The following is a 15,879-nucleotide window of genomic DNA, read 5'->3' on the forward strand; positions in this document are numbered from 1 at the left end:
CAGTATGTGAAACTGACAGCCTCTAGTTAGCACTTTGCCTCCTTTTCCAGGGTTACTCTGCCATTTGTTGCAGGTAGGATTCTAATGTGGTCCCCAGGATTCCTGCCCTCCTGGTGAATACACACCTTCTCCCAGATCTTTGCTCAAAAACTAATCTAGGTGCTGCTGTGAAGGGATTATGCAGATGTAATTCAGAATCATCTAACTTAAAAAAGAAACAAACACCTAGATTATCCTAAGTGAGCTGACCTAACCAGCTGGTCTCTCTTTAGTCACAGAAGACAAATACTGTATGATTTCACTCACATTAATGTAGTCAAATTAATAGAAACAGAAAGTAAATTCCAGGGGCTGGGGAAGGGGGAAATGGGGAGTTGTTTAATGAATCTAGAGTTTCAGTTTTGCAAAGTTTAAAAGTTATAGAGATCTGTTGCACAGCAGTGTGAATATACTTAGCACTACTGAACTGTATACTTAAAATGGTTAAGATGGTACATTTTAAGTTATTTTTTATCACAGTTTTTAAAAAGTGGGAGAGATGGGGCTCTTTCTGGTGAGATTCAAAGTGCAAGAGGAATTTGACCTGAGGGAGATTCTCCATTGCTGACTTTTTGGGTTACCTCTACCAGCTGAGAGTAGCTTCCAAGATGACTACTATTAAAGATGTGGGAACTGTGGTCCTATGACCACGAGGAACTAAAATTCTGCCACAACCACATAAGTTTGGAAGAATATCTGAAGTCTCAGATGAGCCTACAGCCTGACATCTTCATTTCAGCTGATGAGACCCTAAGCAGAAGACCCAGTTAACCTGTGCCTGGATTTCTTTCTTTCCTTCTCTTTAAAAAAAAAAAATTATTTATTTGGCTGCACCAGGTCTTAGTTGTGACGTGTGGGATCTATTTCCCTGACCAGGAATCAAACCCAGGCCTCCTACATTGGGAGCACGGAGTCTTAGGCACAGGTAAGTCCCTGTGCCTGGATTTCTGATCCATGGAAACTGAAAAAATAAATGTGTGTGTGTTTGGTATATGTTTTTAAATGAAAATTTTATTTATACACTGTATATAGAAGTAGATACATAAATTCGTGTACAGTTTATTTCCAAAAGTGTGCAAGAAATTGCTATTATTTATTTACAAACCAAACCACATATTGCAGTCCGTGGACTTGGGATGAGAAGTGAGGTTCTAAATACAAATGGTTTTACACGCCTGATTTGAAACAGAGAAAAAGTATAAACTACAGCAGTCTGGTTTGCAAGTATTAATCTCATGACACACCATGATTATAAAATTTCTAACCCAACATGTGTACTTATCACAAATTCCATAAGGATTTTTCATCATCTCTAGATGTAGAGTTTGTAACACTTTTCAGAAACAGCAGCTAAACATTTTGTCATGTCATAATTGATTAATAAAGAGTGATTATAAAAACAACTTTCTTTACCAGATTAAAAAAGTACTAAAAGAAATGAAATTTGTGATTACTAGCATATCAACACTTTATTCTAGAAATGCAAAGTTATTAATGGAACTGGCAATTGTTCTTTATTGGAGTATTCAACAGAACTGTCTATTGCTGATAGTAATGATTTCATTTTTCAAAGACTTCACATTTGAAGACCAAGGACCTACTGTATAGCACAGGAAACTATATTCAATATCTTATAATAACTTACAATGGAAAAAAACCTGAAAAAAATATATGTATGTATAACTGAATCACTTTGCTGTACACCTGAAACTAACACAACACTGTAAATCAACTACATTTCAATTAAAAAAAAAGAATTCACAGAGTCCCCTGGTGGCCTAATGGTTAGGAGTCTGAGGTTTCACTGCCGTAGCCTGGGTTCAATCTGTGGTCAGAGAACTGAGATCCCACAAGTGGAGCAGTGCAACTAAAAAAGAAAAAAATGATGAAAAGCAATTACAATATCCTGCTGCTAAGTCGCTTCAGTCATGTCCGACTCTGTGCGACCCCATAGATGGCAGCCCACCAGGCTCCCCCATCCCTGGGATTCTCCAGGCAAGAACACTGGAGTGGGTTGCCATTTCCTTCTCCAATGCAGGAAAGTGAAAAGTCAAAGTGAAGTCGCTCAGTCGTGTCCGACTCTTCGCGACCCCATGGACTGCAGCCTACCAGGCTCCTCCGCCCATGGGATTTTCCAGGCAAGAGTACTGGAGTGGGTTGCCATTGCCTTCTCCGCATTACTGTATACATATATATATAAATACCTATTATTGAGTCATTCATAAAGCAATATCTCTCACAACATGAAATGTACAATAATTAAAACTGCAATTTCTGAAGGCATTTATTTTTTTATATATTTTTATATTTATTTATTTGGCTGCATTGGATCTTAGTTGCAGCATACAGGATCTTTGCTGCCTCACGTGGAATAGAACCCCAATTCTCTAGCTATGGCACGCTCAGGCCCCTGAGTACTCGGGCTCAGTTGCTCTGTGGTGTGGGGGATCTTACTTCCCCAACCAGTAATCAAACCCATGTCCCCTGCATTGCAAGGCAGATTCTTAACTACTAGACCACCAGGGAAGTCCCTCTGAAGCCATTTTATAGAGGAAATTATTGTTTTAATTAATTTATTTATTATTTTTGGCTGCCTTAGGTCTTCGTTGCTTTTGTGCTGTCTTTCTCTAGTTGCAGAGCACAGACTTCTCATTGTGGTGGCTTCTCTTGTTGCAGAGCACAGGCTCCAGCCTCTGCAGGCTTCAGTAGCGGCCCCATGCGTGCTCTAGAGTGAGGGCTCAGTAATTGTGGTGCAGGGGCTTAGTTACTCCACTGCATGTGGAATCTTCCTGGACCAGGGATTGAACCCTTGTCCCCTGCATTGGCAGGTGGATTCCCAGGGAAGCCCTCTGAAGGCATTTTAAACAAAATGTTTAGACTTTTACCTCTAGCAGAGACATTGCACATAATCTATTTAAGATTTTAGTAACTTTTATCTTTTTATCCAGTTTCAATAATACTGGCCCAGAAATTATATACATACATACATACACACACACACACACACACACACACACACACACACACACACACACATATATATATATATACATATTTTTTTAAACTTGTTTTGGTCACGTAGCTTGCAGGATCTTAGTTCCCTTACCAGGGATTGAATCTGGGCCTTTGGCAGTGAGAGTGCAGACCACTGGACCACCAGGGAGTGCTTGCTTCAGCAGCACATATACTAAAATTGGACCACCATGAAATTCCTTCCCTTCCATTTTTAACTAGACTCTTTGAGTATCATGTAAAATTAACATTTTACATTCTGTTGTACTACCTATGTCTAATGGCTCTCTATGTATTAATACAAAAGTGTAAAATACTGCAATAAACTTTTCTTTTTATACATTTATTTTTTGGCAAAAATTTTTTATTTTAATTTATATACTGTTAGAACCTAATAATTTCAGATTGCATTATGACAGGGCATATTTCTTTAAAGTATTTTATCATCCAGCTTCACAAAGACACATTAAAAATTGTCTTTCTGAATAGAACAGTATTGACATTTTCCCTCTAAAATAACACAAAATTTTAAAAAAGTTAACATTTAAACACATAATCCATTTAAAAAATGGGCAGATGACCTGGACAGACATTTTTCCAAAGAAGACATATGGACAGGCACATGAAAAGATGCTCAACATTGTTAATCATCAGGGAAATGCAAATTAAAACTACAATGAGATATCACCTCACACCTGTCATAGTGGCTGTCATCAAAAAGAACACAAATAAATGTTGGCAAGGATATGGAGAAAAAGAAACCCTCATACAGTGTTGGGGGAATGTAAATTGATGAAGCCATTGTGGAAAACAGTATGGAGGGTTCTCAAAAAACTAAAAATAGAACTGCTATATGATCCAGCAATTCCAATCCTGGGTACATATCTAAAGACAATGAAAACACTATTTGAAAAGGGACATGTATCCCAATGTTCACAGGAGCACTGTTTACAATAGCCAAGGTACGGAAGCAACCTAAGTGTCCATGAACAGATGAATGGATAAAGAAGATATGGTATATGAATACAAAATGGAATACTTCTCAGCTATAAAGAATGAAATTTTGCCATTTGCTACAACATGGATGGACCTGGAGGCTATTATGCTTAGTGAAGTAAGTCAGAGATAGATAGACAAATATTGCATGATATCAATTACATGTGGGATCTTAAAAATAAAGCAAATAAATGAACATAATGAAACAGAAATAGACTCACAGATATAGAGAGAACAAACTAGTGTTTACTAATAGGGAAAGGGGAGGGGAGAGGCAAGAGGTAGGGAATTAAAATGTACAAACTACTATGCATAAGATAAATAAGCTACAAGGATATATTGTATAGCACAGGGAATACAGTCAATATTTTATAATAACTATAAATGGAATATAAACCTTTAAAAATTGTCACTATATTGTACACCTAAAACCCTATATAATATTGTACATAAACTATACCTCAATAAAAAAATAGTAAAGTAAAATAAAAATGTGTTTCAGGGAAGTCCAAAGACTTCTGTGCACCATGGTTTCACACAAAGTACATGTAAATGCTTCTAGAACATGGAAAAGTCATTTCAACAGTTATTATTAATATACACTGGCTCTCTGACAACACGTGCCATCTAATATAGATGCACAAGATTTTTAACTCATTCTTGCCTGGAGAATCCCAGGGACGGGGAGTCTGGTGGGCTGCCGTCTCTGGGGTCGCACAGAGTCGGCCACGACTGAAGCGACTTAGCAGCAGCAGCAGCAGCAGCAGCAGATACATTTTAAATTGTTTAAAAATAAATAACTTTGCAAAAGAATAGTTTAAATGTATTACATTAATTTGATAACAAGCTTACAACTGTGCAATAATTCTTAATATGAATAGCTTATAGTGAACACAAATGGTATTATTATAATAGCCTCCATCTTCTTATTAGGTGGAAACATCAGAAAATGGGAGAGGAGTTTCCACAACAAGGTATAATCAGCATCTGCCAAAACTCAGTATTTTCCTCTCAAGTCAAAAGAAATAGTGCCATGATATTATGGCTTTGTGCCTTTTCTTGGTAATATCTCAATTCTGACCTTAAAGAACAAATAGAGAAAAAAATAGGGATACAGATATGTTTGAATGACAAAGCAAATAAATTTGACTTAAGACTTTTACCCTTAAAAAAAAAAAAAGACTTTTACTCTTGTGGTTAAATGAGGCTAGGGAAAACTTAGTGACAAAGGAAGAAACATCTTGAATTACATGTGTCATCTTAGATAGAAACATTTTTCTTGTGCAAATGGAAACATTTTCTAGATAGGGCAATATCAAAACACTATGTTACAGCATTGTGCAATGAATAAACACTCTGCATTTCAAAATAAAAAAATATTAGGGATAATCACCCCCATGACTACTGAATCAGAGGTAAAATGTTTAATGATTTCAAATTACTCAAGACTTGGCTAAATTTAAAATAAACAAGTAAAAAACTTTCAAAAATGGCAGTACATATGATAGGCAAGAAGACTTCCATATATCTCATATGGTTTAATATTTTTCTTACACAATGCTTCAGAATTTCCACACTTTTTTCCACTACAGTCTTTGGTGGGGGCAGAGGTCAAATCTAGCACATTTTACTAGTGACTACATTAAGGAGAAATATAAATCCAACTGCAAAACAATGTTTTCTTTTTATCTAAGTCAATTCCAAACCTAATGTAAACTTTAATATTGCAAGAGAATCCTCCAATCCATTTATGCAAATTAGTGGTACAATCAAGTTCTACCAAGAAAATGTTGACTAAACTGAGATAAAGCGTTCACCATAGGAAAGCACAGATGTAAAAACTTGCTACCATAGGAATCTAAATTCATGTAATATTTATTTAATAATAGTTCTAGTTCCATAGGTCTTTATATGTTATGTCAATTTGTATCAGTGTTTATAAAGACAGAAAAGGCAACAATTTCTATATTGGCAGGCTACATTTCTTCAAGATTTTTAAATGCAAGGCCATTTTTATAAAATATAGAAATCACTGGATGAAAATGAAGGCAACAGAAAAACTGAACTTTTCACAACCAAAAGATTAGCACAACCTTAAAAACAATTTAGAAAAAAATTGTCATAAAAGATAAATTGCAGATCTTCATTTTATTACCCAATCTATGTCAATTCATAATTCTAAATCTTTCTACAGTATAAGATTAAAGATCTTTTTTAGTGTAATGTAAATTCTGCATTTTATCACATGGGCATGTTTCTTCAACATTATCTTTTGAAAACAGGCCACTTAAATAGACCACAATTTTTATTCTAAAAATTTCTTTCAGCTTAACTTCAGGTTGCATACAGGTGAAATGTGTTCTCAATGCATAAAAATCACAATGGATAGCAGCAAAGGACTTGGGGAGGCATAGATTAAGGAGAATCTGATAATTTACATTGTCATTATTTTGCATATGATAAAAGACAACTCACACTTCTCAAACCTTTTGGTTCTTTTTAAAGAACCAAAAATGATCTCAAGACATGTTGGCAATACTTCCTCACCCCTAAACAAATTGGCTTTTCTTTTCACTTTAATTTTGAACAGTTATGGCAGTGAAAGATTTTGATAGTAATGTAAGTTTATAAACTATAGTCCAGTCTCATTTCTGGAACCTGAAGTGCAAGATGGAGGGTTCTCCTAATCTTTCAATAATTCTTCATTTTGTTTGGCAAAAGCAGTTTGTTAAATAAATCTATTCTGATATGCTGACATATAACAAAACAGCACAGGTGTGGCAAAGAATGCACCTGCAGGAATCTTGATACTTGATTGGTCAGTCTGACAGGGTAAACTGCATATCCAGGTAACGGAGACCTTGAATAACAAAAAGCTCTATTTTCCCAGTTTCTGGCTGAATGCTTAATTAGATCAGCAAATTGTCCATCCATATCTGGTTGTTCATAAAAGCAAAACCTAACATTTGAGCACTCAATTCTAGTGTAAAGTGTTTTACTATGGGAGTGATAGCTGGAGCTTAAAAGATAACAGTCATCAGAACTAGCTGGAGCAAGAAAAGAACCATCTGGCATTTTTGCTAGATTTCCTTCCTTCTCCCAGCATGTGATTGGTCCCCAGCACTATCCTTATTTCGCAAGTTTTTTCAACTCCTCTGTAAAGCTTGTCACAATCATAAGACCACTACTTTCCATTGAGTCATAACTCTTGCAACCACAGGAGCAGAGTCAGGATCAAAATTCATATGATAGCACACATACTTTCAAACACATGGACATCTGTGCTGGTAAGTCCAGCGATGTTCATTTGGATTTGATTATTCTGTAGTGGTGAGTGTGGAGGGACATCCTCATGACTCACTCTTGGGCTTTGCAACGTGACACCTGTGGTGTCAATGAACAAGCTATACACAGACGGATCCACAAAGTTTTCTAGGGCAACGACTAGGTCCTTGTCTTCTGGATTTTCATTTTGGGAGAAAGAGTTCTCTCTGGATTGAGAAGGAACTGCAGAAACTTACATGGGAGAACTATCCAGACAATAGCTAGGCTATCCTTCCAAAGCATACATTACCTCATTTCTAGGCACAAAATATCAAACGCAGTATTTTTTAAAATAATTTATTTATTTTTGGTTGTGCTGGGTTTTCATTGCTGCCAAGAGGGCTTTCTCTAGTCGTGGCAAGTAGGGACTGTAGGGTAAGGGAGTCAGTGAAAGCGAGGTTCGGAGAAAGAACAAGACGGGCACTTTACAGGAACAGATCACCTTTAATGAGGTGAGAAGGGGCAGTAGTCAGATTAGTGAGCTGCTGCACTAACCCAAGAAAAGAGTAAGTATATATAGGCATATATGTGGAAATCTACTGTCTTAAGGGGGCCTGTTCTTCTCCAAGGTTGTTCAGAATAGTTCTCTCTTAAACGGCTGGGGCAAGGCATTTGGAGATCTGCCAGAGGCTGGGACGGGCTGGGAGCTGGGCGTAATCAACCTGAACGTCCATTTTTTTTCTCCCAGTGAGAGAGTTCTTTGTTTTGCATGGATTGGTGGGGAGGACCCGGAGGGGATTTTGAGCCTTTCCTTCACGGACCACCCTCCATTGTTGTGCCCCGGGTTCTCTAGTTGAGGACCACAGGGCTCTAAGTGCATCTGCTCAGTTGCTCGGAGGCATGTGACATCTTCCCAGATCAGGGATCAAACCTGTATCCCCTGCACTGGCAGGCAAATTCCTAGCCCCTGTACCAGGAGGGAAGTCCCAAGGGCAGCCTTGAGGCATAAGTCCAATAACTACAGGTTCATTGAGGGAAGATGCAAATCTCCATTCTGAGATTCTAAACTCTTCAATTATTTTGTTCTCAGCACACAGTTTCAGTCTGAAGACTGAAAATATTTTCAGACATCATTCTGTGTTGGATCTGGATTGGAAGAATGAACCAAGACTTTGAATCTTACTTGCTCCATTTTGATACAGGCCTCCTCAAGAGTTTGCTGGTCAAGAGGCTAAGGGGTATGACTATAGTGATGATTGCCAAGGGAAGTGGACCTTATTGATCTTTCAGAAGTCACATCTTTAAAAACGACTGGTGCTGAGGAGAGGACACTGCATCCTCATCTGGCAGAGCTCCCAGAGGGTGCGATCCTCTTGCTTTTCTGCTTTTGTTCTGCAGAAAGCCACCTTTTTAAGGTACCCATTAGGCTTTCACTCTTTGATCTATTTTGTTCTTTTTCATCTTCCCTGTTGATATCCCAGCTGGCCATGTCTTTACCATAGCAGCTACCAAATAAGGAATCATGTTTTCCAAACTCACTGGCTAGTGATGGTTGCTGTGCTACCATGAAATCAGTTTCATCCTTTTATTCGGGTTCAACGATTTCCGGGAGGTTTTTAAACAAATTTTCTTTGTTTATGACTGGTTAGCTAATCCGGGGGGGTGGAGGTCGATCTCTCTCTGGAACAGTATCCGCAAACATCTGATGAGCCTGCGGTGCTACATCTGTGTATTCTTCCAGCTTCATTGAACCATTTGGTGGCAGCGGCCAGAGCGTGTCTCAGGCTCCCTCACCGAGCGCTGGTGCAACTGCTGCAAAATATGTATTTGTTTCAAGCCGCTAAGTTGGTGGTAATTTGTGAGACAGTAACAGAAAACTAATACACCATTAGCAGTGTTATTAAGGTGGCAAAGTTTGGAGTTGCGGTGGAAGAAGCATCTGGTTTGTTTTAGATGATTCTGAATTTTGAATTGCTACCCATAAAAGGGAGAAAACAAAACAAAACACTAAACAGAAATCGGCGTGAAAGAGAACACACAAAAGCACCCCCTTCAACACCTAGGTCACGCCTTCTTTGTCACCCTTCTCCTGAAGTGACTGTTCCCTTCTCAGATATTTACAGACACTGATGTATTTTATCACCTTTATAATGCTCTTCTTTTTTATGCTCTAGTGGCTTTCTGAGTCTAACTACCTGGGCTTCAATTTCCTTGAGGGCAAAGATCTTCCCGTTGATTTTTGCATCTCCCACAGTGCCTTGCACAGACTCTAGTAAATGTTACTTGATTGGCCAAAGAAGATGGTTTTATCTGGTAAGTCCTTCAAACTAAACCCTCCAGGTGCTACTCCTGGAAAGCACCTGGAGGGGGTTCTTGAGATTCCAACAGGGTGTAGGGGGGTGTTTCCTTATTGATTCACAGTGAGCCCCACCACCCAGCTTTTCCCAGCAGCATCCCTTGATTCCTCTCTCAGGAGAAGGAAACTTAGACACAAGTATGGATGGGCCAAATAGCTGGCCCAGCTGGCAACATAACCTGGCATTGAAGAAGAATTTTACTTAATTAGCTAAGCACCCTCTACTCAGGAAGGCCTAAACATCTGCCAGTGGAATTTGAGAAGTCTGTTATAAAAGTTGAAAAGCTGATTTTATTCACCACAGATCAAACACTTGTAGTGAGGGGTGGGGCACCGGGGGGAGTGGGGTGGGGGGAAGGTTTTACCAGTTAAATTAAGAGAAGAAGCTGGTGCCCAATTTCCAGGAAAGTTTGTGCAGTGAACTTTTTCACTGCACCTGACTTTTAATTATGGATGTAATAGAAGAAATGATCAATATTACAAGTTTCTTCTGCACTCATATCCATAATTAACAGTATGTGAACTGTCTCAAATAAATTAAAGCAAAATTTGAGGACCTAAGTTTTTTTAAAAAATAAGAGTGGTCAGATGACTAGGTAGTAGAAACATTTTGAATAAACTCACGGACTTGTTGTCTTAGATCAAGGACTATTTTTGGGGAAATAAAAAGGCTCTGAGAGCCCCAGCTTCTTGCCTTCATTGGTTTGTAATTTCTTGCTAATGTGGCAAGCTACTTTAATCCTTTCTGGAACAAGAGATGCAATATAAATTAATACCAAATGTGACAAAACGTCTGAACAGTGGACTTGAAACTGCAGGAGGATCATAAAGAACTGATTTGTTCAAGGAAGCGCAGCAGTTTAGTCTCTAGATGTGTGGTTTAGGTAGATGGCAAATGAATCAATTTATCATTGTTGAGCTGCCTTGAGTTAAATGGTATCACTGATTGTAACAATTCACAAAGCAATGTGGTGGAAATGAAGTCAACTCGGAAGGGTCATGGATTTTGAAGAATATGAATCTTTAACATTTTTATGGCTGCTGCCTTTGCAGTGCAAACTGTCAGCATGTCCCTGAGTTGTGAAGCATTTGCCGTAATACTGTGGGCAAAATTATCGTGAACACCAAGAGGATTTGGAACTTTTGGGCTATATGGCCAAAATCTGAGATGCTTGGGTTCATTTGGCCCTGAGAAACTCAATCCTTTTAATCAAAGTGCTTAAACCAATGGCTGGAATCAGAACTAACACGTGTTCAAATTGGAACTCTCTCTTTTGAATTCTAGACTTTGAAATATAACCATTTAAATTTACTTGCTCAGAATTGATTCATCATCTTTCAACTATACGAATGAAGTTGATGAAACCTGTATACACCTTTGGCATTCCTATTAAAATCTATGCTCTTTGCTAGGTAGTAGACTATACCATGGAGAAGGCAATGGCAACCCACTCCAGTACTCTTGCCTGGAAAATCCCATGGACGGAGGAGCCTGGTGGGATGCAGTCCACGGGTTCGCTGGGAGTCGGACACGACTGAGCAACTTCACTTTCACTTTTCATTTTCGTGCATTGGAGAAGGAAATGGCAACCCACTCCAGTGTTCTTGCCTGGAGAATCCCAGGGACGGGGGAGCGTGGTGGGCTGCCATCTATGGGGTCGCACGGAGTCGGACACGACTGAAGCGACTTAGCAGCAGCAGCAGCAGCAGCAGCAGCAGCAGCAGCAGCAGCAGCAGCAGCAGCAGCAGCAGACTATACCACTGGCAAAAGTATCATTCAAGTGTATAGTTTCTTTTAAACCATCCGCTTCGCTAGTAAAAAAAACTTGGTGGCTCCTGTCCCAGACAGTGCCCTAACAGCCAGTCGGGCTGACACGGCTGCTCGCATGCGCTCTAGACATAATCGTGTTTGTCGCAATGGGCCCTGCGCGGAAGGTTACATAGGAGCGATTGACTTTGATTATAGTCATTTTGTTGGTAGCACTGGTTACCGCGCTACTTCCGCGCTGGTACTTGATTGTAACAGAAAGTAGTTCCGGTCCGTGTTGTTTCGGCCGAGGAGCCGTCGCCGCCATTTCAAGACCGTGAGAGGTAGATGGCCAACCAGAGTTCTAGGGTTCGAAAGCTGTAACTGTTGCTGCTGCTTAAGCCTGCCAAAGCACTGGTACGGCTGCTGCCCTCGTGCTCCTACCTCTAGAAACATTATTGCCAGTAGTGGCGGCTGCAGGATTCAATCACCCCCTTCTTGCACTCGCTCTAGAAGCTCCAGATGGCGTCTTCCGTGGGCAACGTGGCCGACAGCACAGGTACCGGTGTCTGTTCTACTTTGGCAGACGCCCCCTTGGGGTCTCGCGCCGTCCTCTGCCTCTCATCACTCCCTCCCCTCTGGCCATCCCCATTGCATCAGTGGCATCGCTAAGCTTTTCGGCGTCTAGCGGCATCTGATCTGGGTTTTCTGCTGTCGTCCGTTCCTAAAACATTTTCTCTCGCTTGCTTGCTTTTTGCTTCCTTTCTTGCTTTGTAATCCTATACATTTTCTAGCCTTCTGCTCTCTCGGGACCCTTCTACACCTGCGCGCTTAGACTGTCTCAGAATGGACTGCATTGGAATCCCTGCCCTTCTCGCTGCCTTTCATTCTCCTTCGCAGTCGTTTTCTCCCCAGTTCAGCTCACCGCCCCCTTCTCTTCCCCCTCCACCCCGCTCCCTTTAGCCCGATTTGGTGGTCCTCTGTCAATCTAGGGCGGAGGTGCCGTTCCAATGTAATCGTATCCTCACTTTGCATCACCCCAAGGACGAGCGCAAGCTCCTGGGTGCGCTCCGAGTAACCTCTCCAGCAGGGGATTTTGAGCAGCACCGCGCCTGGCAGCGCCTGTGTGCTGTGCCTTGGGTTGAGCGGCCCCGGTTTCGATTGGAAATTTCCAGGGGTTTCTTTTGCCATCGCCCAATTCCACTCGCTGCCCCCAGCCTGGATTTCCCACCCTGTCCTCCTCCCTCCGCTCCCGCGGGGAGCCACACCCTTTCCTTCGCGTGGTTGCCAGCCCTGCGGTCCGTTTCCTACCCTCGGGGAGAAACCACTCTAGTGCGGGGGCTTCGGCGTTGACCATCCTGCCCGCCCAATTCTCGCTTTGTGTTACTTTGTCCTTGTATTCCTCCGCCGCCGTCTCTGGGTCTTCCATCCCCATTCTTTAGCCCGGTATTTCTTTATTCATAGGGGGTATATTTTTTTGAGTTTTCATCCCTGCTTGAAGAGTTTGTAAAGCAACTGGAGTGTAGCTGCACAAGTGCAAGGCGGTTGCCCTTTTAGACAATTAGTCTGAGAGCATTTAGTACTAAAAATAAGAAAACTCCAAATTATAGGAGTGTCCTTCAGCTGCCTTTCCGTATTGAGGCTATTTGGGGCGGGAGGGAAGGGGGGATTGGGCTGCGGTTCTAAGGTTTCCCACGAGGTTATTTTTTTGGTTTCTCAGTTGAGATGTCAAGGGTTTTATTGTTCTTGGACATTGTGCACTAAGAGATGAATCTTCAATTGTATCTTATATTTGACTGTAGGTAGTGAGATTGGTAGTGTTCCCCTCTCGCTCAGGGATTTTTTTTTAAAGATTTAAGAGTCTGTCCTAGATTCTCTTGTTCTAGCTTGCCCTTTTCTTTATTTTTTGGCCGCACCATGCGGCTTGCGGGATCTTAGTTCCCTGGACCAGGCATGGAACCTGTGCCCCCTGCATTGGGAGCGCATAGTCTTAACCGCTAGACTACCAATGAAGCCCCTGCTTGCCGTTTTCTGCCTGTTATTTTATTTGAGAAAGTTGTCATTTCTAGTGTTAAAATAGCAGATAGGCGGCTTTTGAAAAGTTGATAAAGTATGGGTTAAAAATAAGGAGCAAGGAAGGGAGTTCTAGAGACTTGTTTAAAATAGATAGAGTGAATAGTGAAGTCGCTCAGTCGTGTCCGACTCTTTCCGACCCCATGGACTGTAGCCTATCAGGCTCCTCCGTCCATGGGATTTTCCAGGCAAGAGTGCTGGAGTGGATTGCCATTTCCTTCTCCAGGGGATCTTCCCGACCCGGGAATCAAACCCGGGTCTCCCTCATTGCAGGCAGACGCTTTACCATCTGAGCCACCAGGGAAGCCCCAAAATAAATGGGACCGAATTGAACAGAAGCAGAGTGAGCTGGGAAACAATAGCAGTCTGGAATTCTCCAGGCCGGAATACTGGAGTGGGTAGCCTTTCCCTTCTCCAGGGGATCTTCTCAACCCAGGGATCGAACCCAGGTTCCCCACATTGCAGGCAGATTCTTTACCAGCTGAGCCACAAGGGAAGCCCATAAGAGGTATAACCGTCCACAAATGTGGATGCAGGTCTCTCTGCTCTTAACGTTAGTGGTCAGCTAGCTGTGCCTTGTTAGGAAATTTACTTTACTTTCCTGAGTATACAGTTCATTTGCCAGGTCTAATGATTGAGGGTCTAGGCTCAATATTAGCTTCTCACTTGGAGCTTGGTAGAATTTAAGTATTTAATTTGTAGAAAGTTTCTTACTCTGTCTCGTGGAAGTACTGTGGTCAAATTCCCAAGTAATGTATCATTGTTAAAGTATTTACACTTGAGACTTAGGCAGCTTGTTGTTGTTTTCCATCTCTGGGCTTTAGCTGTATATTCTTTATCTTTTTGTATCTGAACAAAGTTACACACAGCAAAGTACATTCATTTATTATTAATTTAGTTGCACTTTATTGAATGGTTTTATATTTTAGCATTTCTCCATTCTTTAAAAAATTCATTGCAGTTGTAGGTTTATACAGGGTTGTTTGCAGTGTTTTAGTCCTTTTAGTCAGTATCAGAGCTCTTTAGAAAATGCTAGTGTTAAACCATCGTGGGTGGGATTTAGCTAATTTGGTCTCAGTGTGAGTTTGGAATGGTTACAGGAGCAATATAATATAATCTTGGATTTTGATTTAAAATGTTTGACCCCTTTAAATATTTTGGCTCTTGACAGATGAATTCATCTTGTTTATCAGCTGTTTTAAAAATAGCACCTTGACTTTTAGTTTTTTCCCCTTATGCCTGTTTCTAGTGTCACCCTTAAAATAATTTAAAAATTAAGTTGTGAAATAATAAAAAAGCATGAATATAATTTGAAGAGTTAACCACACATCTGGTGTCCCCACCCAGGTTAAGAGGTAGATTGTTACCAGTACCCCCCCCCCCAATCCAACCTAAAACATGGGACAAAGTATTAAGTTTCCCAGTAGGTTATTCTGACATTATTACATCTATGTGACCTCGCAAATCACATGTTTTATATTTCGTTTCTCTATATTAACTGAAGTATAAGGAGTGTTTAGTAGTGAATCTTTAGATGCTACATCTGATTTGTATTTTAAAATACCAAGTATTTTTGGTCATAAAATATCTCATTTGCAAGTAAATATTTCTGTGTAGGCGGGGAATTCTAAAAATGCCAATTCTGCACCTGATGTTAACTTGGGGGTATCGATAATGTGCAGAACATTCTAGTGCTTTACATAGTTTCAAGCGTTTTCATCTTTAAGTTTAATATACCATATTTTTACATTTTTTTGTTTGCATTTCTAACTTTTTGTTTTCCCCCCTCCTTCCCTCAAATGTTTTGATGATTCTCCAGAACCAACGAAACGTATGCTTTCCTTCCAAGGGTTAGCTGAGTTGGCACATCGTGAATATCAGGCAGGAGATTTTGAGGCAGCTGAGAGACACTGCATGCAGCTCTGGAGACAAGAGCCAGACAATACTGGTGTGCTTTTATTACTTTCATCTATACACTTCCAGTGTCGAAGGCTGGACAGGTAGGAGATGTGGGGGTGATGCTGGTGATTGCTGCCTCTGAGTGCTGAGCTTGAAAAATGTTATTTAAATATCTGAACTTGAAATTTTTCCAGTTCTGGGTTTCACCTGGAGCCACCAACGCACATCTGCTCTCTTGCCCACTTGTGATAGGCCCAGCTGCCAGTTTTCTTCCCTTCTTTGGTGGTGGTGGTTGTATTATTGGTATAACTAGGAACCTTTTCTAGATTTTTCCACCTACGTCGGCTGCTTTTTTAGAACTCTTTTTCAGGTAATAAATTATTCTTGGTCTACATCTGAGCATCCAGTCTCACCTTTGTAAGATGTATCACCTTGAGGGACAGAAGTGTTCAGAGATAATAGTGTATATGTTGCGGTAGGAGGTGCATATGTA

The 15,879-nt window shown here is 40.6% G+C and overlaps 1 protein-coding gene and 1 pseudogene across 2 annotated transcripts in view; one reads left to right on the top strand and one right to left on the bottom strand.

Moving 5' to 3' along the window:
• Positions 1–6,738: 6,738 nt before the first annotated feature.
• Positions 6,739–11,742, bottom strand: LOC138930735 (suppressor of cytokine signaling 6-like; annotated as a pseudogene).
• OGT (O-linked N-acetylglucosamine (GlcNAc) transferase) overlaps positions 11,683–15,879 on the top strand; it is a 40,940-nt gene continuing 36,743 nt past the window's right edge. Inside the window, exons 1-2 of one of the 2 annotated variants that reach the window (XM_070291801.1) lie at positions 11,683–11,973; positions 15,307–15,487. In XM_070291801.1, coding sequence (XP_070147902.1) covers positions 11,937–11,973; positions 15,307–15,487 — 218 coding nt within the window. In that variant the 5' untranslated portion in view covers positions 11,683–11,936. The remainder of the gene's footprint in view (positions 11,974–15,306; positions 15,488–15,879) is intronic. The other variant, XM_070291802.1, reaches the window with a different exon arrangement.

This window comes from Ovis canadensis, chromosome X (assembly GCF_042477335.2).
Source record: "Ovis canadensis isolate MfBH-ARS-UI-01 breed Bighorn chromosome X, ARS-UI_OviCan_v2, whole genome shotgun sequence".
Taxonomy (NCBI): Eukaryota; Metazoa; Chordata; class Mammalia; order Artiodactyla; family Bovidae; genus Ovis; species Ovis canadensis.